The 25,355-nt window shown below is 43.9% G+C and overlaps 2 protein-coding genes across 15 annotated transcripts in view; one reads left to right on the top strand and one right to left on the bottom strand.

The window, feature by feature from the left end:
• The window catches only part of SPTAN1 (spectrin alpha, non-erythrocytic 1), a 53,208-nt gene extending 45,557 nt beyond the window's left edge, over positions 1-7,651 (top strand). For 7 of the 14 annotated variants that reach the window (XM_052814306.1, XM_052814313.1, XM_052814311.1 and 4 more), the window contains 9 exons: positions 129-241; positions 1,096-1,113; positions 2,946-3,008; positions 4,268-4,322; positions 4,856-5,052; positions 5,444-5,497; positions 5,963-6,109; positions 6,453-6,600; positions 7,322-7,651. In XM_052814306.1, coding sequence (XP_052670266.1) covers positions 129-241; positions 1,096-1,113; positions 2,946-3,008; positions 4,268-4,322; positions 4,856-5,052; positions 5,444-5,497; positions 5,963-6,109; positions 6,453-6,600; positions 7,322-7,447 — 921 coding nt within the window. In that variant the 3' untranslated portion in view covers positions 7,448-7,651. The remainder of the gene's footprint in view (positions 1-128; positions 242-1,095; positions 1,114-2,945; positions 3,009-4,267; positions 4,323-4,855; positions 5,053-5,443; positions 5,498-5,962; positions 6,110-6,452; positions 6,601-7,321) is intronic. The other 7 variants (XM_052814318.1, XM_052814317.1, XM_052814315.1 and 4 more) reach the window with 2 other exon arrangements.
• On the bottom strand, positions 7,635-16,375 carry DYNC2I2 (dynein 2 intermediate chain 2). The gene is given in 10 exon segments (XM_052814363.1): positions 7,635-8,062; positions 8,650-8,807; positions 9,633-9,865; positions 10,312-10,479; positions 11,231-11,340; positions 11,777-11,934; positions 13,717-13,826; positions 14,587-14,841; positions 15,580-15,798; positions 15,800-16,375. Coding segments are annotated over 10 exon segments (1,704 nt in total). The 5' UTR covers positions 15,854-16,375; the 3' UTR covers positions 7,635-7,823.
• Positions 16,376-25,355: the final 8,980 nt, after the last annotated feature.

The raw sequence follows: 25,355 nt of genomic DNA, 5'->3' as shown, positions 1-25,355 counted from the left end.
TGAGCACTCAGTCTTGGTTTGAGCTTCAGAACTGTGCTGGTATGCAGCTCTTAGTTTTTGGGTTTTATGACAGGATGAGGGCAATCACATTATTTCTCTGTTTGAAATTATTTTTGTTAATTTCTCAGGAACGTGAATTGGAGCTGCAGAAGGAACAGCGAAGGCAGGAAGAAAATGACAAATTGCGCCAGGAATTTGCTCAGCATGCTAATGCTTTCCATCAGTGGATTCAGGAGACCAGGTATAGTTTGTCTTCCCAGGAGCTGCCCTTACAGAATTACTCAGCTAATATTTGTATCCATCCTACATCTCTTTGGTCTGTGTAAGTTGTAAATGTTTCCTGCTGAAAAACAGCTATTCAGGACTTGTTCATTTCCTGCAGTTGGGATTTGAGGGGAGGCCCTGTTAGCCACAGGGAAGAGGAAGGCTGTGAAACACCAGACTTTAAAAACGCTTCTGCTTCTGAATTCATTTTCCTGTAGTAATTTCAGTTACCCAGGACTTAACTCTTCTCCAGTTATTCCTGAACTAGTCTGCAGTACAGCTGGGGGGTGGGGAACAAACAGCTTGAAGCAGATGGTGTGAAGTGCCAGTGGTGTTTCTGTTAATGCTCCTTTTGTATTGAATAGCATATTAGAAATCTCACTAGAATTTCAATAGAGAAAGAAGCTGTGAAAAAAGCTTAAGACTACTTTGTAATCATTTACCTGGGCTGCTGTCTAGTAATATGCCTTGGGAGAGGGTAGTAAAGATTTAACAACTGCGTTAGAAATAAAAAATCTTAAGGTCGAGAATTGCAGTGAACTGAAGAGCATGTTTCTAGAAAACAGAGGTAACTGTGCTTGGACAGTGCTGTTAGCCAAGTCTGACACACTCTGGTTGTGGTTCAGAGGAGGTGAGTTCTGTTTTCTTGTAATCCTGTGATTCTCTGTCCCTGTGTGTTTACGAATAGTTCTGTATGTGTCGTCATGAAATAATGAAATATAAATACGATTTTTAACTTTTTGATGTTTGCTTCCCACCCAAATCTCTGTCCCTCTCTTACTGTCCTGTCTCTGTCCTGCTGCCTGATGTTTGGATCTTCACATTCTACAGGACTTACCTGCTAGATGGGTTAGTATTGAATTTTATATCTTTAAAAATTTGGTGATGTGTTCTGCTCTGTCTGTGTGTTTTCTTCTGTCACTACATTGCTTGTGAAAGCTGCGCTGAAACCCCTTTTATTTGAAAAGAGCAATCTGTGGCTGAGGTGCACAGACACAGGAAACAAGGTTTTGGAGTAGATGAAGTATAAACCAGTAGAAAGATAACAATTTCCTAGTCAAAAGCAGAAGAAATTATTAATGGGTAGCCACTAGCATACCATGGAAGTCCTGACTCTTGTTCTTGCTTTCTCTGAGGGCTTGCACAAGAAAAGGCTCTTAATCTGATGAGATATGGGAGAACATAGAATAGTCTGCCTTTGGAAAACAGCCGACGTTCCTCGTTTTCCAACATCAGAGACTCGCCTAGTGAAATAAACTTTTCCATTATAACTGTTCTCAGAACAATTAAAGCTCCAAAGTATTGACCATTTTGGGTAAGGAGGAGGGAAGATTCCTATGAAGAGGCTTTACTGAAATTACGTATCTTAAAACTCTGTAGTATGCAAATATGAACCACCCGTTTTTAATCTGTTGCATAACCATGCCCCACAGAGATCATATTCTTGATAGGAGAAAACAAAACCTTCCAACATGAACCCACAAACTTGCCTGGGTTTGCAGGCCGTTTGATGCTGGCAGTTTTAAGTCCGCTTTGTGTCCATGGGAATAGTTCCTGATGAGGATGCATGCTGGTCATTTGTCAAGAAGTGGAAAGGAACTAATAAAATCTTCTAAATGTCTTCAGACTGCCAAACCCTCTGAGCGTGTGTCTGTCCATTTAAATTTCTTCAGTATTAAAAATCTGCAGCACAATGGAAGCTTTGTAATAAGACATAATGTAAAATGCTAACAAATCGTGGATGGGCCTGGTGCAGAGGCCTGTGTGTCAGCCCTGTGTAAAGTGCTGGAGAGGAGGCAGGGGCCTTTCTCATAGAGAGAAGGCTTTTCATAATAAAAGGGTGGAATCTTTGCAGATAACTGCTTCTTATTTGCTCTGTAATGATCACAATGTCTTGTGTTCTGCTGTTTCTGCCAGATAAAAATAATTTGCCCCATTTTTGTTGTACAGTTTAATGGAACTTAGCAAATTTTCCTGGAACGGATGCTGAATTCTCTGTTCCTTTGTAAAGTAGTGTTGTAGATTAGTTCTGGTATCCAAGAATGAGCAGACAGAAAGGAGCCATTTACTAAAAGACGTAGGGTCAGAGTTTGAGATCACCATGCCAAGCTCTTTTGTTGAACAGATTACCAGAAGGCTGCTGATATGCCAGGCAGAGTTTGTCCTTAAGTCTGCATGAATAGGTGAAAAACGCAGATTTAGTTCAAAGAGGCATTGGCTGGGCTTAGCCTTCCTTGGCAAGAGGGCAGGCAGAGCTTCAGGGAAGTTTCAAGATAAGAGTTGCCATGCGTACACCTTGCTTTTCAGTGTGCTGTAGCTGCTTGTGTGTGCCCAGCGCTGCCTGGAGGAGGTTTTCTTTCAGGAGGGGAGAAAGAATAATTTGGAGTTTAGGAAGAATGCCTTTAAGGAATGTGTAAATGAGTTAACTGCAAGACTTCAATTTGACTCTCAGTGAGACTCACTTTTTTGTGACTTACACAAAAATAATAACAGATTATTTTCGTGTATGTGCAACCAGCATTTGAATAATTTTCTTTCATCACGTACTTGCTTGTGTTTGCTGCAAGGTGGTGCTGGCTTGGAGTGTGGCTCCACTGCGGTGGCCATGTTCTGGTGTGTTCTTTCCTCTGTTCTTTCTTTCATCCTTTTTGGAATTTACTTGGTTTCTTTTCTTTGACTAGCATAGCATATCGTCGTGTCATTCGTGTCTATCAGTATGAAGTTGGGGATGATCTATCTGGAAGGTTTTTTCCTCTTATTTTCTTACCTCACTTTGGTTTTCAAATGCACTTTTAATTCCAAGGCTCGCTTTCCTTCCAACTAACTTTCACGGCTTAGAGATGCTTGGAGGTTTGTTTCCCTGTTGACTCTTTCCACGGCTGGTTCCCAGCTTCCTGCTCAGGGTTCTGGGTGTGCGCTTCATCTCTTTAGACATGCGTTGAATCTGAGCCTTAACCCTGTCGTGAGAAACACCCAGATGTTTGGTGCGTTTTCATTGCTACAGAGTGATTCAGCACTTGAAATCCCTTTCTCAAGAAGCTCAAAAGCACGTAGGATAGATTTTAGTGGGGATGAGAACCTGGTTTTAGTGACTTAAATACCACAGAGTCAAAGGAGAGGACAGCCCACCTGCACAGCACCCAGACTTGCTGTCCGTGCACAGGTCGTTCAGTATGAACTCTCACCATACATGTTGGAAGGACAGAGATTCTTGAACACTGCTGCTTAAAGGTTGCTTAGGATCTTGGGGGGGGAAAAAGCAGCATCCAGAGGCTTTCCATAGCTAGTCCATAGGAAGTAGATCTTGGAGACCATCACCACAGTGGTGACCTTTATATGCTGACATGGGGGCTGCAGTGTGCCAAGAAGCTCAGTGTGGAAATTGGACTGAGAGGAGTGGCTGTGCCTCAGTTTCTCTGGGCGCAGGATCGGAGAGGTGGGGTGGGAAAGGCAACTGTCCACCAACCACTGGTGTGTAGGAGAGGTCTGTAGTTTTCTGCAGAGATTATGCCATATTAAGATTACTTTTAAACCAAACCAGTATTTTTCAAGATCTTTTTCCCCCATTTTATTCCCATGTAACACACCTCTGTAGAGCTCCTGTACCTTACTGGCAAATCCAGCCCATATCCAGTGAATCACCTGTAGTTCGTGTGTGCGTGTGTGTGCTGGGCACGGTGGAGTGGGGTGGGACTGCACTAAATTTCTAATTTCATTAGGTCCAGTAAAGCGGGCGCTTTGGATCTGGCATGAAGTGTGGCTGCTGATCATGTTGCCTTTCAAATGGGGCTAGAAATTAACTATATAGAGAAATAAGAATCAAGATGTACACGTCAGTCTGAAACAGGATGAGTCAGAATAAATGAAACAAAAAAATGTTTAAATATCTACAGAATAATACTGCTGTAAAGATTTTTAATTTCAAGGAAGGACTGTTAATTTCAAGCCCCACCTGCCATTTTTATGGGATAAGTGCGTTCTCTCACTGTGATTCTGTGTTTAGGTCTTGTATGGTGGAGGAATCAGGAACACTGGAATCACAGTTGGAAGCTACTAAAGTAAGCAATGCTCACCTATTGCTAAAACACCTTTCCCGACTGATGACTTGGGAACACAGGGTGGGAATGGAAATGCATGCAATTGTATGGCAAAATCTGAATTGATTTTACACATTTTGAGTACTGAAGAGACCTTTGGGATTATCTATTTACGTATCCGATGTCAACTTACATAACAAGCTGTTAAACACCACTCTGATGTAGTTTTCCTTTTTGCTCTTTTTTTCTAAATGAGCAGGGTAGGGCAGAGAAGATACCGTATTTTCAGCATGTTTCCTAATAAGAGGGTTTTTTTCTCTGAAGAATGGGTTTGCAAGCCTTGTTGGTTTTCAATAGTGTGCATGAAGACATAGTTTTGAGTACTATATCACAAATCCCAGTGTGTGTATATATATATGTATGTATGTATGTGTATATATAATCCCAGCAGAAAAAGAAGAGTATAACCCTTACTCCCCTGCCAGCCTGTGTTCTGACTTTTTAAGGGGTTTTTTGCACTCCTTGATTTTCTCCTTTTCACTCCCTCCTAACAGCGCAAGCACCAGGAGATCCGAGCTATGAGGAGCCAGCTGAAGAAGATTGAGGACCTTGGAGCAGCCATGGAAGAGGCACTTATCCTGGACAACAAATACACAGAACACAGCACTGTGGGGCTGGCACAGCAGTGGGACCAGCTTGACCAGCTGGGGATGAGAATGCAGCACAACCTGGAACAGCAGATTCAAGCTCGGTATTGCCTACCCGACGTGTGGTGTAAAGTGTGTCTAACTTGGGGTGGATAAAAGACAGGAGACACATCTGCTTGTGTCTGAAAACAAACCTTGCGTGGTCTGTGCTAATGAGCCTCTCCTGTGCTCTAATGGGTGTACTGAGCTCGTAAATCCCCACCACCTCCTGGCTCTCTTCAGAGGGATGAAGTTAGCAGTTTTGGAAATAGTTCCTGTTGGCCATTAGCAGTGATGACATCTCGGGGGAATTGATTTATTCTGTTGAGCTGTGGTGATGTATTGTTTGCTCACTTGTCCTCACCTTCTGATGCAGACGCTGGCCTGGGGTAAATGGACTCCAGCAGAGTTCTGCAGTTTAGGAACTGTTGACGAGCTTTGCTTCTTCCTTTTCAGAAACACGACTGGAGTCACTGAGGAGGCCCTTAAGGAGTTCAGCATGATGTTCAAGTGAGTTGCAGGGAAAGCATGCCAGAGGAAACGCTTGTGAGATATTTCTGACACGTGGATGGCTCCTGTTCGCAGGATTCTCTGACTGGTCTGTTTGTAGCTCCTCTGTTGTCTGCCTGATTTTGTGCTGAGCTGCTCTGATCTCTGCCAGATGGCAGGACCCTCCGCAGACACGGCTGCCTGGAAGCCTCTCCTGGGCACCCTCACTTGTGGGTGGGCACAGTGGTGTAGAAACTGGGACTGCCAATGAATTCCAGCTGGGAATATAGCTGGTTTTTGGATGCTTTTTAAGCAAAGTAAAGAATTTGTGCTTACTTTTTATGTATGTTAGATAGAACTATTTATTGATTCAAGCTGATTTGTCTAGAATAGTGGGCTAGTTATAATCTATTGTAGTTTTCAGCCCACTTTTTATAGCTTTGAGTACTCAACAACTGACACTTAAAACTGCGGCTTTGTTTTTAGGCACTTTGACAAGGACAAATCTGGACGACTTAATCACCAGGAGTTTAAGTCTTGCTTGCGCTCTCTTGGCTACGACCTGCCTATGGTTGAGGAAGGAGAGCCAGACCCAGAGTTTGAGTCTATTCTTGACACTGTAGATCCCAATAGGTACGTGGGTTGGACCTTTTATTTCTATATTGCAAAATACTGTATCAGTAACCTTTGGGAGCTTGGCCTGAAGGTCTCTCACAAGCTTAGCGCTGTGCTTACTTCTGTTGTGGAGAGGCTATGGTTGTTTTCACAACAGTTCATGTAAAAGAGACTTTATGAAGGTGAGAGTGACATCCGTGAAGAAGAAATTCACTTTAGAAAATGATCTGGTGTTGACAGCCTCCTGCGTGAAGACTTTCACTCCTCCCAGAAAAGTTGAAGCCCCTCTCAAGAGGGTGTGGAAGTGCTGTGCTCGGGTATTAATGGACAGCAGTGTTCACACGCTGTGTTTCACTGGCAGGGATGGACACGTCTCACTGCAGGAGTACATGGCGTTTATGATCAGCAGGGAAACAGAGAACGTGAAATCCAGCGAGGAGATCGAGAGCGCTTTCCGCGCCCTTAGCTCCGAGGGGAAGCCCTACGTGACCAAGGAGGAGCTCTACCAAGTAAGTACTGGTTGTGGCTCACTAGGGAGGAGCAGATGGAGGCTTTTTGTTTGTGGATTGTTAACGAAGACCAGCATTAATTGCTTGGAGGTTCATGTCACTGTGATTTGAGTCAGTTCTGAACCTGCCAGGGTATCCTCCGCACAGAAATGATGGTAACAGCCCTACACAGTTGCTTTCTTGGCTCTATAGAGGAAGAGGAAAAGCTTTAACTGCCAAACTACTCGGGTTGAGTAAAACAAGAGCTACTCAAATGCCTGGGAAGGGGATGCATTCACTGTGTCTGTCCTCAGAAACTGACGCTTTCCTTTCATTGCTTGGGAGACTAGAGGGAGATGTTTCTCCAGACAGTGATTCAGAGGAGAAACTTAAGCCTAAGCTTAGACAGCATGAACATGTCCTCCCTCTCACAGCCTTGCCAAGACAGCAAGTTTTTCCTGTCTAAATCCCACCAGCTGGCAGGGAAATAAAGAGGTTGCGCTTCTTCCTCGTATCAATTACCTGTTCTGTCTTCTGTTTGGTGGGAAGACTCAGGTTAGAGCTTCCAGCCCTTAACCAAACAGTGCAAACAGCCAGAGCATTTCCTCACGAGGTGTATTCTGCTGCTCTGGCTTCTGCCCCGAGCTGTGTGCTCCTGGGAACGGGAGGGCTGCTTGTAAATGCCCCATCCGCAGCCTCATAGTGCCCGTCCCCACCTCTGTGCTTTGTCTTTGTCTTTCAGAACCTGACCCGGGAACAAGCCGATTACTGCATTTCTCACATGAAGCCCTACATGGACAGCAAGGGCAGAGAACTTCCTTCTGCCTATGACTACATAGAATTTACACGTTCACTCTTTGTGAATTGATCTAAAACACTAGTACCAAAAGATGCAAAGAACATGCTCACGTTTGCTGACTATAGCTCTGCATGTGTCTCTCTCTCTCTCTCTTTGTGCTCTACAATAATCAGTGTTACTTTATGATGTAACCTTAAACTGCTTAGCTTAAAACTCTTAGGGAAAACAAACATATTGCAGTGTGCTTCAATAAAAGTTACTGGTCGAACCACATCATCTTGTGTTTAATGGCTAAATGCAAATTTAACTGTTAGGTGGATGAAACTCCAGCTGTCATAGTCATGTGTGTTGTACAGGCCAACAGTGTGGAAGAGGTGAGTGCTCAGGCAACTTTTCCTGGAGTCAGAGTAGTAACAGGGCTCACGCAGCTGGTTGTGTTGCTGCCTTAGTCCATGATCTCGCTTGCCAGCTGCTCCAGACGATTCACTTCCCTAGGTCCCTGTTCAGTGAAGTCAGAACTCAGCTGCCAGACTTTGACTGTACCGGTAGCATCCCCTGCTGCCAAGAGCTGAGTTTGCTTGATGTTAAATTCTAAACAGTACACAGGGCATTCACCTGCAGCCTGCTTTATGGAAATGGCCGGCTTCTGCGAGCTCTTCTCAAAGTCAAACAGGTACACATCTCCTATAAAACAGAAATGTTTATTGCAGCTTTATGGCATCAGACTTTGTATTTAACAGCAGATGAGTATCTAGTTGGTCTGGAACTTAGTTGTTCTTTTTAACCTGTTTCCCCTTGCCTCTGGTGGTGTCTAGGCTGTGATAGACAGCTGACAGCACTGCAAGGCAGCGCAGATTTATTCTGCTGTCAGAGACCTGAAACCAGCTTGCCAAATTCTGTGAAATCTCAATTCCTTAACTCAAAAATGTTTGGACAGTTTTCCAAGGAAAAAGTTCTTGTTTTAAACCATTAGCTCTAGAAGTAAATGTCAAAATAAGGAAGCTGGCAGTAAGTTTTAGCCACAGTAATCTTGCCATGTTCTATCCCTGTGAGTGGCTGTGGCAACAGAAGTAAAGGTATTGTCAAAAGTGAAAAATAACTGTGACTGAAGTAATCTTGCTAGAGTTAGACATTGGTCCGTTACACTAATTACACAGTACAAACAATGGTCACTGCTCTCTGCTTGTGGGAAGTGCTAATCAACTTGTACGAATTAATACCCAGCACAATCTTAATTTTATGTCTGAGAATAGGCACCTGCAGTTACTTGCCTTCCCCAGACGCAGCTGCGAAGACCAGTGGTCGAACTGGAGACCAGCGTACACAGAAGAGGTATTTCTTTGATAACTGAAGAGAAATGAGGGGTTGTGTCTGCAACATGGAGTGCAAGTGAACTTGTCCATCAGTCCCACAGCTCAGAAAAAGGTTCCTGGGGGAGGGAGGAAGCAAGAAACTTTTTTGGCTTTATTGCTAAAGATACAGAACAAAATCCACTACAGGAGCGTAATCTTGGACAACATTACTGCTTTGCAGAGGTCTGAATGTGTTTCCCAAAGCAGTGATTTCCAAGCTGTACCCGGGGATGTGGTCTGCTGAGACACAGCTTCGTTACCGCCCTCAGCTAAGTTTAAGGAGGGCTCATGTTGTCCACTCAGTATTGCTGGTGGTTTGTGGGCCAGGGATGCCTGAGAACTGCTGATCCAGAGACAGGCATTGTTAGAACTGGGTTTGTCTCATGCAAATTAAATGCAAACCTGGGCTGTCAGCATGTTTCATAGAAACATGGCTTGGGGCCTCTTCCATGGATGGTGGGTAAATGCAGGCAGAGATGCAAGCTGCTAATTTAAATTCAGGCAGCTACTAGTAAGATTTCTAACTGGGCAGATCACTTAACCACTGATAAATAGATGACTTTTTCAGCTCCTCCCCATGTCTTTAAATTGATCTTTAATATTAACATCTAGGGTGATCTAAGGAAGGTGCTAATGTTCTTCCCTGGCCTGAGTGCAGATGCTTGCTTTTTGTTACTCATGTAGTGCCCACACGCAGCATATTCAAGTGGGCAGCTTCACTAGAGTCAATGGACGTTGTTTCTCCTACAACGGGAAGTTACTTGATCGAGTTCCCAATGCTGGTGACCCTTTTTTGGAACTTGTACACACACACACCTCGGGGCTATTTGAAAAATGCATGTTTAGAGCCAGACAATAATTGTGTCCAACATGCAGCACCAGTGTAAATTCACAACACTTGCCTGTGGAAGGGCGAGCAGCTGACAGAGTACACCAGCCCACCATGCGGGGAGAAGGCAAACTCCGCTGGTGCCCTGAGGGGAACAGAACTGCGTGTCGGATGGCGAGCCAGCGTCTCCGCTGCAGTGGAGCACTTCAGGGAATAGCCGCCTTCCACACCGACAATGAACACGCGGTGATCAAAGTGTGAAAAAGAGAGCGAGGTCACACCCACGGCTGCCTCTCCCCCGGCGAACTGGGAGAAAAAGAGACAAAGCTGTTGTGAGAGCTGGGCGCTCCAGTGAAATGCACGCACGGTTAGAGCAGTGTGAACCACCCTGCCAGGGACCCAGTGAGCTGTTCGCTGCACAACTTGCACCAGCTGCAATGTTTGCAGCACTGATCAGCCTTTAACCTCTGCAGCATCCTCCTACGAGGGGATTCATGTGAATTAATATTATTACAAGCAAGTTCTCTTCTCCATCCCAGCAGCTTCTCCTTAGGGCAGGGCAAAAGCCAGGCTGTTGCCAGTTTTCCAAGGAGTGATTTCAGTATGGGACAGGAGAGGGGTATAAGGGTTAGTGCATATGTTCAAAAGGGACTTTTCCTGGCCCTTCTCATGTGGAAGGCAAGCTCTGCCACATCAGCTCTGGAGTTAAGTGTTTTTTGTCAAATCAGCCCTCTTTGAACTGCTGAACTCACCTTCTTCAGCCAAGTGCTGCGAGGGATCTGCTGAGCCACCATGGCAAATCCTTCAGCCAAGGCCAGCCGACCATCTCGCTCTTCCCTCCACACCAGGATCTTCCCGTCCGTCGACACGCTCAACAGCCGGGAGTTGTTTCTGTGCTTGGCGTCAGGTAACCAGTTAACCTGTTCCAAATGCCACGAGCTCATGACGAGGGGGACTGTCACAACTGCCAAGCCCTCACTCAGCAGCCTGCGGTCCCCTGACCCGCCAAGACGACACAGGAGCAGAGCCAGGCGGAAGCCAGTGATCTTGGTACTGAACCAGCATCTGCTGGGAGCTGGCACACGGATGTAGATGCTAGGAGAGAAATGTGTTTAGGTGTTCAGGGCTGAATTCTGTATTGCAGTTTCTATGGTTCACCTGCCATCACGTTGGAGATGTGGTATTTATAGCACTTTCACGCAGCTATAACCAGGAGCATTTTCCTGACTTTCAGATGAGAAAACACACAGATTGCCCAGAGTCACAGGACCCCAGAAGGACAAAAAAAAACCATGAGAAAGCCAGACAGCATGACATGCTCAAAGCACATAGCTTTAAGCTTCCAACTAGGGATCGGTGATACTTTGCTACTTACATTTTTTAAACCACTACAAGTATTGTTAGCTGCACCTACATCAATAAAGAGTTACAGCATGGGAATGGGCCTACTCTTCATTTATCCTGAACAGTGAGAAGTTATTTTTTAAAGTGTGAGTGTCAAGTTCAGCAAATGCCTGTTCAGTAGCTAGATTTGGGAAAAAATAGCCCATCAAAAGGGAACATAACTGCAGAAATGTAGCAGCCTGTGGATAGGAGCTGAAGGGGTGAAATAAATAGAGCAATGGCAACTCTTGCCTCCCCCAGCCATGTCTGCTGTAGATGTTCTGTTACCTGATAGACTGGATCAGTGTGAGTGTCATCTGTCATCCCCGTCCTCCAGATCACAGGGTCTTCTGTTCTGCTGGTATCCCACACCACCAGCTCCCCACTGAAAAGGCCACCTGAAAGGACAAAGATAAAACATCTAAGGTCTAATAGCTCAGAACAAAAGCAGCTATGGTGGAAACAGGCCCACCAGCTTCAAAGGACTGGCAGCTATACACAGGGCACAGTCAGCTCTGGTGTAAGAGAATATAGCTCTACCAAAGTAAGTACACTCTTCCCACTTACACCCAGGACTGAATTTCCTTCTATCATCTCTCTCTGAGGAGATGATATAAAGGCAGCTGTCACTGAAAAAGCAGCAAGTCCCAGTTCAGAAGCAACAGTGCACTTGTCGATGTTGGTGAGCATTAGTTCCTCAGGTGGAGGAGCTGCAACACCATTACTTCTGCAAGAAATCTTAGGCTGAGCTGAGAGAGAGAAAAAAAAAAAATGATCCAAGCTGAAGGAAATAAGGGTACAGTTCAGATAGGATCTAAGGTAAGAGCAACCTACCGGCTATCAGTGAAGGCTGGGAGGGGTGGAAAGCCAGGCACATGACAGAACTGGGAACATCCACCACTAGGTCAGGGTGCTGTGGATTCAACCCTCTTCTGTCCAGATTCCAGGTACAAACATAGGATTTTTCTGTGCTCCAGTCCCCACCATCCAACCTGAAGAAGAGAAAGCTATGTCTTGCCTTGTCTGTTCCACAGAGAATCCCAGTCTAGGAGAGCTCTGGTATGCCCCATTGGTCATTTAAATGTGCTGCTTTGTGGCTTGAAGGAAAACTGAGGTGAAGGGATCATGAGGTGATGAAACTTCTCTGCAGGCTAGTATATATACAGTACGTGTCAGTGTACTTACTTACAGAACAAAGTGCCAGCAAGTAAATCTCAGGTACAATTCACTATTCCAAGACCTACCAACCATTCAAATAATGGGAATAATCTAAAGGGCACATACAGAAAGCTGCTGTGAGTATTTGGGAATGAAAATCCAAAGAGACCAAATTGCTGCTGATTTGCAAACTGGCTGAGCTGCAAACCAAACCACGTTTCCTCTAAACAAGCGCTCAAAGATCCAGTCTGAGAATACACAGCAAGGAATATCTTACCTGGAGGACTGATAGGGGCTGAAAAGACTTACTGAGTCTTGCTTGGCCTGAGATAAGCAGCATGATTTGAAGTGCAGGTGCCTCCACAGGAACAGAGAACATTCTTCACAATCACCAAATGGTGTTGATGACCCTGCACAAATCACGCCACGCACCCCAGCTCTAGAGATTTCAATCCAGTCCTATGCCCATCATACTTGTTTGCCACAAGTGGATCATGAGTTATTACTCTGGGATACTAACAGACACCTGCCACTCTAATTCCTTTGTTATTTCTACCTCCTTCATTCATCAGATGCTTACCAAAATGTTACATGTATTCTGTCACTAGCACCACACTGACCAATATGATGTCCCATCTTGCTACAAGGGGACGATATGGAGGACAGAGATCCACAGAACAGTCAGTAGTCCGGACAGGAAGCAATGATTTTGGGCCTGACTTCCACTCCTTTATTTGATGCTCTTAATTCTTTTATTGGAAGAGATATGATCAAATAAAAAAAGCAATTTTTCATCCAATGGGTAGTTGGATCTGTGAAACTCCTTATTAAAGGATGTTGTAGATGCTAAAAGTTTACACAGATTCACAGAGGCTGTGTAAGTTCATGGAATGGAATTCTACCGAGGGTAACCACAGACATAGAAACCACATTCTAATCTGAAAACAGCTGTAGACTGGGAGAGCAGAAGGAGCAAGTGACATACAGGTCTGTCCTGTTTTACTTTTCCCTATGCATTCACTCATGGATACCCTTTTTGCTGAGGCTTTTAATCTACGGAAAAGGTAACGGAATGAAAAAGGAATAAGGGCAGCAGTAGGGCACAGAAAGGAGAGGCTGCTATAGACATTCATTGGATTAGATGAATGTTTTGTCCAACCCTCATTTCAGAAATCCTTAAATGTTTGTTAGCATATGTCTGTGCCATCAGGTGCACACGTGAATGGGTGCCAGGTTCATCTGGGGTGCTAAGAGACCACATTAAAACAACATGACCTTCAGTGAAGATAACCCCATACCTCCAAACCTCACCTACACTTATTTGCAAACGCATCTGCTCTTTACATTTTCTTTCCAAACAGAATCTAATTAGAAAAAAATCAGTAAGAGTACATGTATCCGTTTTTGGGGCAGAGGGGAAGGTAGAAGAAATAGAAGCCATAATTTTAAGACTGCCCTGAGATCTTGTTTCTTTGAATATGAATTATTTAACTTGCAGAAGCTGTATATATACGTCTAGTTTATTACTGCAGAGAAAGCAAACATACCTAAAACTCAGGTCAGCCCGAGACATCACATCAACTTCAGTTGCGCTCTGAATCCATTCAGATACTCACCGGCCATACGAGCATGCAACAACGGATCCGGTTGCATTCCATGAGACGCTGGTAACCTGTAGGTTTTGATCCTGAGCCTCTGGGTATGACAATGTATGCAAACACAACACCTGGAAGAGATCAAATTCAAGCACTGAAGCAACAATCTCCGAACACAGAGAAATGAGATCTGTGCACACCCCTGCATATGATCACATGGTTACAGTGTTGGCTTCCCCTCTGTCCAAATAGCACATAGATATATGTGAAAAAGTTGTTGAATTCTTTCTGGGAAAAAAAAACACAGCACACGACCCTACCAAACCAACTGTCCCCTCATAATTACCCCTCACAGACTGCATACTTCAGGGGCTGCACAACAACTCTGGAAGGCTGTGCTGTAAGGATTTACAGCAGCCTTCCAGTTATGACTCTAGCACTCACTAAGCTTCACCAGCAATCATTTGAAAACAACTGTAGCAACATGTACTGACTGATATACAAATTGCTTCCACTCTCAAGTACCATACACTAAACAAATATAACCTAAATAGGAAGAGCTGCCAAATCACTGACTGCAACTGTTCCTAGATACCTGCTAGGCTAGCATGCTCTAAAGGGGCTACTGGAAGCTGAAGATAAGCCTACACCAACTGCAGGCTTCCTTCTCACTAAGCTGCTGCAACGTAGTCACTAGCAGGAAGAACAGTTTTACCAAGCAAGGCCAGGTGACAAGCAGGGAGAAAGCTGGAGAAAAAAACAACTAGTAATGTCTAATTATTAGCATCTGGCAAGAACAATCATAGCAGTAGCAAATAGAACTAACGAGTTAGAGCCAGTGCAACCAGGTCTGCTTGGGTAATGACAAGGATCTGAATTCTGTCAACTTACTGCTTCGTTCTGATCTGTCCAGCTCACTTCAAAGCCATCAAAGGCACGGCTTTTCCAGTTTTTATTTAGCTCTTTGATAACAGCATCCTCCACTCTCTGAAGGAATGATAGAAGGCTAGTGTAATCTACTTGGACTTCTTGCTGGAAGTCTTGGAGAGCATCTTTACTTTGATCCGTCTGCACAGCGGCATCTCGGCTGGTATGAGATTGTGCTGCAGTTTCTACTGTTGAAATTTGCTCAGTCTGGCAGCTTTTCTAGTAAAAGAAGACAGACAGTCTATAGTCCAAACACAAAAAAAGAATGCTGCACAAAACATTCAAAGCATCTTCCCCTCTTTGGCATTTCATAAAGACATTCAAGCACATTTGCACACCTGTGGTTCATTGTTAAAAGCAGGGTGCCTCTGTAACTGTCCAGGTGTCGGTGATCTGTGACCTTCACATGATCTGATCTGAGACTGAGGTGGCTGAATGCCAGTCAAATTCAGGCCACGTGCTCTACAGCACGGAATGGGGAGGATGAGAGAAAGCAAAAAGGCAGGGAGCCTCCAAAGGAAACAGCAAACACCGAATGCGATGACAAGCGCAGTAGTATCAGCTCTCAGACAACTAGCTTTGTGGCAGCTGCACGTGTGGGTTTTTGCCAATTTGTATAAAGGGCCTAAATTAGTAAAATGCTGCAAAGGGGCAGAGCCAGCAGGCAGACACCGGCACCACGGGCTCGCCTGCCGCCGGCTCTGCCCCGGGCACGGACGCAAACTCCCTGCGGACAAGGTCTTCGTGCCGGGCCGAGCTGGAGCCAGCGGGACCTGGCGCGGGGGGGACGAGTCGGGGCCCGGCCGCCCCTTCAGCAGGACCGGGGCGAGGGAAGGCGCAGGCCGCCGCGGCTCTGACAGCCGCCGCCGGCCCAGTCGGTCCGGCCCGGCCCCTCCCGGCGGCGTAAGAGCGAGGCCGAGGCCAAAGCCGAGGCCAGGGCCGCCCGGGGTCTCTCACCGCCTCGCAGCGCGCGGTCCGGGCGTTCCTCCACAGCGACTCCACGTCGACGCCGGGCGCCGTCCCGTCCGCGAACATGGCGGCGAGCGGGGGTCGCGGCCCAGCCGGCTCCCGCCGCCCGCTCCGCGGGTTCCCTCGGAAACGGGCGAGGCGCTGCGGCGTGACGTCACCCCGAGCGACGAGGCCGCCGGCCTGCGGGCGGTAAACTGACCCGGGCGGGTGCCATGTTGGGGAAGGGCACGGAGGGTCCGTGCTGGGCGGGCGGCGGTTCCATGCGGGAGAGGGGCACGGGCTGGCCGCGGCGGGCACCTTCCTTAGTGCCGTAGGTCCGGCGGCGGCTTCCCCTTCCCCTCCGGCCGTACCCGCGCTGCGCCCCGGCCGGCCCCGCCGGGGGCACCAGTGGCAGCGCCGGCGGGAGGGCGCAGCGGGTGCCAGGAGCTAAGATGGCGCCGGGGAGGCGGGGGGGTGGTGACAAAGCCGAGCGCGGGGAAAGGCCGCGGCGGGAAGGGCGGTATTCTGAGAAAAAACGATGTTTGAGGAGAAATCTGATATTCGGCGACTGGCGGCGCAAAAATCCCGCAGCGCTCAGCGGTACGAGTTGCGTCCCGTGTGGCTGCTCCGGAGCCGCGGGCGTCCGTCGCGGGGTGCCGCCGGCAGATGCCGTCGTGCAGCGGGGAAGCGGGCCTGGAGCTCCGGGCCGAGGAGTTATTTGTAATGCTGGAAACGCGGGTTTAAGTACACGGCTTCGGTTAGCGTACGCGGCATGCGCTTGCCGAGGAAATGGGATAGGGGAGTCGACTCAAAACGTGCATGTAACGCCTGGCGTGTGTTTTGAATTCCTCCCTTTCTGTGTTGGTTGGTCTTGTTGAGGGAATTATGGTAATTCGTACTGTGGGTAAATTACTGCTTGACCTCACTCTGAGTTTGCTCCGCGCCAGCTGGGTTGTCGGAGCTGGGCAGCTCTCCCGGGCGCACCGGAGAGCTGTAGCTAACCTGGTACAACATCTGCCTGTCAGTGCGGGCACAGCTGGATAACGGTCATGCTACTTGTGTCCACCGAAATATTTACTGGTGTCACAGCTTCCTTAAGTAATTATTCCTAACAGGTATGACTGTGCTTACAGGTTTTTTTCTAAATGTAACTCCGTTGGAACAACTTAATGATGAACACAGAGGCTAAATTTAGCCCTGGCATAAGCAGGCACAGATGCGCTAACTTCAGCAGAGTTATTCCTGCTGTTGCTGGGAAGGAGTTTGGCCTGTATGTAAAAATCAAGATTACAGGATACAGAGTAGGCGCTCGTGAGAACGGACGTAGCGCTGCTTTAGCACATGTGAATCCATTTATGTCAGAGCCGAGTGCAGCGGTTCTTCTGAGGAATTTAAAGTACTTTACAAATAATAGTGAAATAAAATTCCCTAAAACTCAAGATAAAGAAGTTTTATAGCCGTTTTACAGATAGTGAAACTGAAGCAGAAAGAGGTTAAGTGACACCTCCTTCAAAAGCAAGGGAAAAAAGTCCCGATTGAATTGATGGCTCCAGATTTCAAATCCTGTACCCTGTATCTACTGTGATTCTTCCCCTGGTTTGTGTGGACCTTCGTGATACTCCATAGTACAGCTAAGAACATAAACACGTTCTTGGGTTGGACTGCTGGTCCTTTTAGCCCTGTAGTCTCTCTCTAATTAGCATAGGAGTCAATCTGAATTTCCAGAGTTCAAGTTCAGCATCTCCTGCAGCAGGAGGCAGCTGGTATGTGTGGAAGCTCTAACAGTGGCAGTAGGAGACTGTGTTTTAGTGACAGGATGCAAGTCTGACCACTTTCATAGTCCACTTCTCTTGTAGGCAGGTCCCTGGCACCTTGCTTTTGGTCAGCGCCATGTGGCAGTGAATAATGGACTAGATGGACCATTGGCTTGACCAAGAAGGGTGGGGTTTTTATGTCCTTTTTTTGTGGTATGGCTTATTTTTTACCAGGTCAGATATCAGGATGTGAATTACAATACTTAATGACAAAGTATACTCTGCTGACCTTCTCTACCAATTTTTAACACAAGTGAAACATCTCAAAAGCCACAGCTCTAGAATTCTTCTTTAGATTTTCAACCAGGTGTCTGTAGCCATGGGTTTGAGACTACTTTACCATCTTTATTTCTCATCCAGCTTTCTGTTTCCACCTTGTTTTAAACATCTATTTACAAAGCAGCTTTAAAAGACATAACAGTATTGGAAACAATGTACTGGTTTTGTCACAGCAGGATTCCAGTCCCTTCTCTGGAGAAAATACTTGATGTTCTGCCTCAGTGTATTAATTCAAGAACTCATCTGCTATATTGTAAAACAGTGCTCTGCTGCTATTAGTGAAATCCTAGTACAGCACTTACTGAGAAGTGCTTATTTTTAAAGAGATCAGCTTGAAGATGCAAAACAGTGACAAGATCATCTGTCCCTTAGTGAAATAAATATATTTTCTACTCAAATTCAGCAACCCTATTAAAAGTACATAAAGCGAGCATTGTTGGATGAGTGTTTCTAGTGCAAATAGTTAAATGCAGGAAGTAGGGGGACTTTTTTATCTCAATTTACTTTGTGTTGAATAACTGATACTAAATATTTGAACCCAATAGCAGAGTGGTTTTTTAAGAGGTTCTTGATGTTTTAAGATTTATCACCTATAAATAGATCATCTTACGTCATCACTAAATTATCTTTAATTGGTATGATTAGAACTGCCAAGGAATATTACTGTTTGGTAGTAGAGTACATATTACAAGCATTAATTTATATACAGTCTGGATCATAATAAAAATGCTAAGTGCAAACTGCAATTTAAAAATGTTAAATAACTTGTCAGAGGGAATTTAGGGAGAAAAGTTAGTGTTTTTTGAGATGGCAAAGTGAGATAAGAAAACTGGATTTGAATATGTGAAACAGACCAAAACCAAATCAACAATTTTTTCAGCAAGTAATATGCAAAGTTACTGCAAATATAGTACATGTTCCCCATACTGGTGCATGTCTGGACTTTCTCTTCCCTGAGGATGAGAAAGGAGCAAACAGCTCCAGAACATGACTGTTCTAAGTAATTTCAGTTTAATCCTTCTTTATTCCAGTATCTCTGATTTGCTGGGGTTTCAATATATCAACAGTATTTCAATAAATTGTATCTTGCTTTTTTGTTCTGGCATGGCAGTATCAGATATGTAGATATTTTTGTTTTGACATAGTAACAGTACATTGGAAATAAGGTAAAATCAGGGATAATTCGGGGAGGGTTGTTATTAGCCTGAGGCCACTAAGTCTCTCTAAAGTGGTTATTATTACAACAGTGCTGATCTGTGCTTTTTCTTCTTTGTGTTTCATGAGACAAAGTATTAATAAGTGTTCACTTTCACATAATGGAGTAAATCAGCATCAGAAAACAAACAAGAACAAGAGAAGATTGAGGTAAAGAGAAAGCAGTGTGGGAAGAAGCACTGGGGGAGAAAGTATCAGAAAAAAGAATGAGATATAACAATAAACGTGCACACTGGGGGTTTGATTTCTGTGACCTGGAGCAAAACAAACATTCTAAGCTACATCTCAGTAAAAATTCACCCACTAGTGGGTGTAGTAGCTGCCCTCTATTTGTGATAAATGAAACAATTTAGTTCTGCTGAGGCTTCAGACAGCCAAAACAGCAGTCTCTACCTAAAAATAGACAGACATAACTGAGCCTTCCCCTTTTACACCTTCCCCTCCACTCCCTCTACCCCAAACAGATGCAAGTAAGGATGAAGAAAACAACATGCATAGTTAAAACAAGAATGGAGTGTCTGGCCATGAGAAAGAGCTCTTGGGGCTTAGATTGGCAGTGAGGGGCTTGAAATGGGATCAAAGGCATTGCCTTTTACTGATTGATGGTTCTGTTCAGAGGAACAGAACTTTTTACATGCTCTCATTTATTTAAAAAAAAACAACCACAGAACAAAATACAGCCAAACAACAAAAGTCTTCATACAATAAAAAGGGTTTGTATCAAAGAATCGTCACTCCGGAACCTACTTGTCTCCCCAACTAGTATAACCAGCAAGACCTAATTCTGTTTCTCTGATTGTTCATTTCAAACCTGTGCACTACTCTATTGCCTAGCATGACAAATTTGGTTTGGCTGGGGTCTGGCTACTTAACTGTATTGCCTTTGAATTAAGCAAAGTATGCTGTATAGACTTTGAACTGGCTTTATGCTGACATTTTGTGCTTGTTGTTTGGGTGTAGACAATACCTGATCAGTTACTCCCATACTGTTTAGTTTTGAACTAGATCTTGAGTGTCATTTGCTTGAGAGTGAGGTTTTTTGCTCTACTGATCTAGAAGTTAGTCTCACTGAGACTCAGAGGTTTGTGTTAAATGGAAATATCCCTAGAGAAAAATAATCAAGATACTATCCAAAAGGAAAATTACTGGAAAGCCCCTTACATCTGCAGCATTATTTAAAAGGACACCTCTTTAGTTTCATCAATAGTCTGGTGTAGCTCATTCCCAAAAGTTTGTAGCGACTTCAGCGCTTTAGCAACAGCAGCAGGCTATTGTGCTACTGTAGGTGGTGATTTTGGAGTTCAAGTGCAAGACCAAGAAGTAATGAGTTGACTCAAGTCTGTTTATCTACAGTGTTACCTGCGATACTCCTCATCTTGTACTTGGAATATACCACAAGCATTTATTTTACCCTTGCCAAAGCTCTGCAAGGTAGAGAACTGCTGGTGCCATTTTTTGACAGAGGAAATTTCAGGTGTAAGGGTTAGATGACTTGCCAAATCATGCTGGGAATTTATGGCAGAAGAAAGAACAGGACCCAAGTTGCTAAATTGCAGAGCAGCGTTTCAGCCATATCCAATACATATTTTGTGGATGTGTTGCTAATGTACACATCGTTTCTTTTTGTTAGAGATTTGTGATTTTAAAACATCAGGTATTCACACATTCACTAAACTTGAAGGAAAGAAAGGTCACCACAACTCTTCAGTGTTAAGAACACAGCGTCTGTGTAGCCAACCAGATGCTCAGTAGCTTAATGAGGGTTCACGTCCTTGCCTGGACTCGTCGTGTTACCTCAAGCTGTGTGAATCCTCCAGCTATTTCTTCTCCAGTGTCACTTGTAAAGGGCTTGTGCATTTTCTCTAATTTCTGACCTCCTTTTCCCTGTTCCCCTTCCCAAATGTCCCTGCAAATGCTGTGCCCTTTTTGCTTTGAAAACCGTACTTTCAATTTAGGCAGAAAACATGTTGCCTTATTTCTGAAGTTCTGTTACACCTAGAGACATGATACATTATAAAAATAATCCACCTCCATTAAAATCATAGATCTATTATGTTTTGTACAATTAGAGTTGGGGGGTCCTTGTTAAATATTATGGGTATGATTTCTTGCACTGTACAGGTATTGCCTATCCCATATTCATTCCTTCATTGATAAGAACAAGACAAAGGTTTTAGTCAAGTATAACCAAAATGGGAAGGAGCACAGGGAAAGCTTGCTTTGTGGCAGGTGTCAGCAAGCTACCACCACAGGGGCGCAAAGACACCATGCCGGCGGGTTTTGAATGGCAAGCGAGAGCTGGCACAGGGCCAAGAACCGTGGCATATCGAAAGAGGCATCTGTGAAAGGCTCGGGATCCCAATTCCTGGCTGTCATGGTGCTCCGAACTCAGTGGCAGCTGGGAGCCTCTGCCTTGGACAGAGGCTTGATGCTGTCAACAAGGTGATTGGCAGTGTCTCTCTCCTTTTAGACTCGGCAGCCTCTAGTTCCTGCTGAGTTTGTACCAGCATGCCCACCATCTAATCTCAGAAATAAAAGTACAATCTGGCATGCCAATCTTAAAAGGTAGCTGACCCTTTGCAGTGCTGACAACGTGGAAGAAAATGCTGAGATCCCTTAAATTAATCCCATATTCAGTAACCATGCATGACTAAAAATTATTTATCTGTTCTGTACGTCACTTCATCAACTCATACTATCTCTATAGTATCTCAAACAATTGTTGGAATTTTAATTGATAAGTATAAAGCAGCTGGCTATCTCAAAAAGCACTGTGGACAGGTATTACTCATCTGAATAGAATTGGCTATACTTTGCTGAGGTGGTTTTTCAAAATAGTACGTTCAGAAATAAGTAGTTATATTCCACTCAGTACCATCAGATTTGTACTTATGTAAAGCAAGCAAGCAGAATTTGCATGATAGTTCTTGATTGCTCTTCAGATATCTATATATTTATTGAATTTCAAGCATGCTACTTTCATTTCTTATACATGATTTCTGTGAACACTGAATAATCAATAAATACATCATAGCTTTACTGGGGTACAGATATGTAATTTAAGAGTGGAGAATAAAATAATGTTCCTACAATGATGTTAACTAATACTGCAGGAAAGACAGATTTGCAAGGACTCCTTTTAGTGATATAAATTTCACCTCCATTTAGAGAGTTTGCATGTTGCCAGTTTAGCTAGACCAGCAAAATCATCTTACGCTTAGTGTGAAAGCCACTTCTGAAATGGCAAATAAAAGTATCCCATTTTGATTGGTCTGTTATCCCAAGTATAATAAGGATCCCAAAGGATCCTGGAGCATATTACACAAACACACACAGAGATAACTTTACAAAATTATGCACTGCAGAAAGATTATCATCTTCTCAAAAGCACATGGAAGATTAAGGGAAGCAGAATATCTTGTATAGACAAATTGGATATGTCAGTGTGAGTGTTCCAACTGCTGCAGAAAATGCCAAGTGATTTGTAATGATCACTTTCTTTTTATTGCCTCTGTAAGATGGCACCGTTATCTTTTAGGAGAATGACAGGATAGTAGTGCGGTACTCAGAATAACAGAATGAACCACCAACATAGCCAGCTTGTGTAACTTTTCTCTTTAGTGTGTGTGTAGGGTTCCCAACACAAGTACTGATGCCAGTCTAACTTTAAAACAACAACAAAAAAAAAGGAGTTAAAACATGACAAAACAGGGCTTAAGAAGGCATGAATGTGGCTCTCTGTGGAGAAGCGTAAAAGACAATTGCACCAGTTACATGCTGGTTTTGGAACTCCATGTAGCCTAAGTCTATTGAAATATATATTTGTAAGCGGGAGTGGTGGGGAGGGAGGATGCATTGGAATGAGGCCTGGAGCTGAAATGCTGTCGTAAAGGCAGTAGGAGGAGGGAGAGCTATAAACTGGCTGTGATCCTCAAATTTAAAAAAGGTCCGGAAACATTTTAATGCCAAATTATGTGACACCTTTCATTCCTGTTTTTCTTTTGTCCTTAGTTTTCCATTTAATTGATTGAAACTTTTCCTATTTATGCTACCAATTGTGGAAGCTGGGTTGACTAAAGGCATTTTTATTTTGCTCTATTGTAGCCTGACAAACTCCTGCTTATGCAACAGCTTATACCTTTAGCAACACCAGTATAACTGCATCAGCACTAAAAAAAAAAAAAAACAAACCACCAGATTTCTTACCATCAACAAGGCCTAAGAGAACTTGCTGCAGTGCTGGGATGTGACAGAAGGCAATTTATAAGGAATTAACTCCAACAGTCACTTTATACAGCTGATTTTCAAAGATCTAGGCACTAAAGATGTGTTAATGAGGGTACTGAGGCTTCATAATTAATTATATTAGCATCTCTTTGTTACTCTCTACAACAGTAGTGCCTGGTTGACATTTCAATAGGAGTCTGGTAGTATTCTTTGTTATTATTATCCAGGAGTACAGTTATACCTTAGCTCCCAGAGGGCAACGTTGCATGTAAATGCCTCTGTGAATTGCAAGGGCCTTTGGATCTCAGTAAAAGCCCTTGAAGGAGACCCTGCTGGAAACTGAATGGATGTCAGTAAAATTTCGATAGTCTGGAGTCTCTCTTCAGATATGGACTCTCCTCCCCTTTCATTTCTCCCTTCCCTTCCCCCTTCCTTTCCACTGTGCTGGTCCTTCTCACAAGGCTTAAGAACAGCAATATCCAGCACTTACTGAATGTTGAGTTCCAAACCTCTAAAGGAAGGAATACTGACCTGAACGAAACAGCGAACAAAGTAACCTGAAAATAGGGAATATTTTCACATGCTTGAATTTTCAGTGCAATAAAACCAGTGCTGCCAGAAGGAGTCCCAGAAGTGGTGAGTCAGATAATAGATGTACGACTGTGGTGGGAGGGAAATGGTCTCTACTTTGTTTTACACACACACACCCCCCCGCAAAGGCAGATAAAATTATTTTCCAGTCATACCACTGCAAAAACAAACATGGAGTTTAAAGGTTATTTCCTTTGTATGTTTCTGAGAGATGTTATTTTTGAATCTGAAAGGGGAAGGATGACTTTTTGTCAATGATCTCAAATTCTACTCTGAAAACTTTTACAGTATCGCCTGAGGTGGCAGAGCTGTTATTTTGTTTATTGATATATTCCACTTGCTTGTGTTAAACAAAACTTTAAAAAAAAAAATTGCTGTTTTTTCACACCAGTTACAGTTGCAACCTTGTCATGGTTAAGCTAAGTTAAAGGCACAGTTTGACAAACACCTCTTCTAAGTAAGCAAGACTTACGCAACCAGTTCCTTACCCTTTCCTCGTTCATTCCCGCCTTCATGGGACCCTCTTTCTTGTAACATTGTTCATGCATCTGTACCAGGGAACCAGATCAGTGTACTAGTCGGAGTTAAAAATAAATGGTTTTTATGGGGACTATTTCTAATTGAAATCAGTTTCCTGATTCAATTTAACGTGGGGGTACACAAAAAAAAACCTGCACTGGCACAATTCAGAGACAGTGTGAAGGGGAAGAGGGGAGGAATGTGTGGTGGGGAATGCATAAGTAGGAACTTCTACCAAAAAACAGTTTGTCAAACTATGACCTGAAAGACTTTACATTCTTCCAAGCCAGAACCACTTCTTTGCTTTGTGTTCAGATAGCACCTTGTGCAAAGGGATCACAGTCGCAGAACTCTCAGAGCTATTGTAATACCAAAAAATAATAAGCGTTCCTACAGACGGACACAATTAACCAAATTCCACTTGCAGATCTTCACTGTTGGCAACTCGTGCAGCATTTTATGTAGCCGAAGTCGGAGACTAGTTCTATTCCTGAGTTGTGTCTCTAGCTCTAATGAGGAATAACTCTGGCATTCAGTTAACCTAGCAATAAAAGAATTACTTTCCTCACAGAGCTTTTTATATTTAACTAGATTTTTTTAATGAGCTTTGACATTCTCAGATGAAAGGAATAATGTGTACAATGTAATACTATAGCAAAAACTGTATATGACAGATCCCTAGCTATTTTCCTCTTTTTTGTTTCACCTTTTCTGTCACTATACTCCTACACAAGACTCAAGACACACTGCAAATGTTTGAATAATGCCAACTTGAAACTACAGCACTGTAAGTAACATACTCGTTCTTCACTGGGCAATGTTGTGTGTGTTTATTTTAATCTGATATTTTCTGGATAGAAACAGAGGTTACTCACCCTGAGAGTTCAAATATAGATAGTGTTCTATATAACAAGGGAAGTTTTTGATGATTCTGACAAAAACAGCTGCCACTTGGTATCAAGACAATGGATGGAATACATGTAGTGTAAAATTTTAGTCTCTACTGCTATTCCTGAGGGACCAAATCTTGAAATGTTACTCAACTTTGTTTAGGATTCAGCAAGAGTTTTCCTGCTGTAGGACTGAGGAGATGATAAATAAGATTTTCAGGAATTGGCCAGAGTTAAAATCCTGGAAAGC

Source organism: Harpia harpyja, chromosome 19, assembly GCF_026419915.1.
Source record: "Harpia harpyja isolate bHarHar1 chromosome 19, bHarHar1 primary haplotype, whole genome shotgun sequence".
NCBI lineage: Eukaryota > Metazoa > Chordata > Aves > Accipitriformes > Accipitridae > Harpia > Harpia harpyja.
This window is presented reverse-complemented; position numbering and strand designations above follow the sequence as displayed.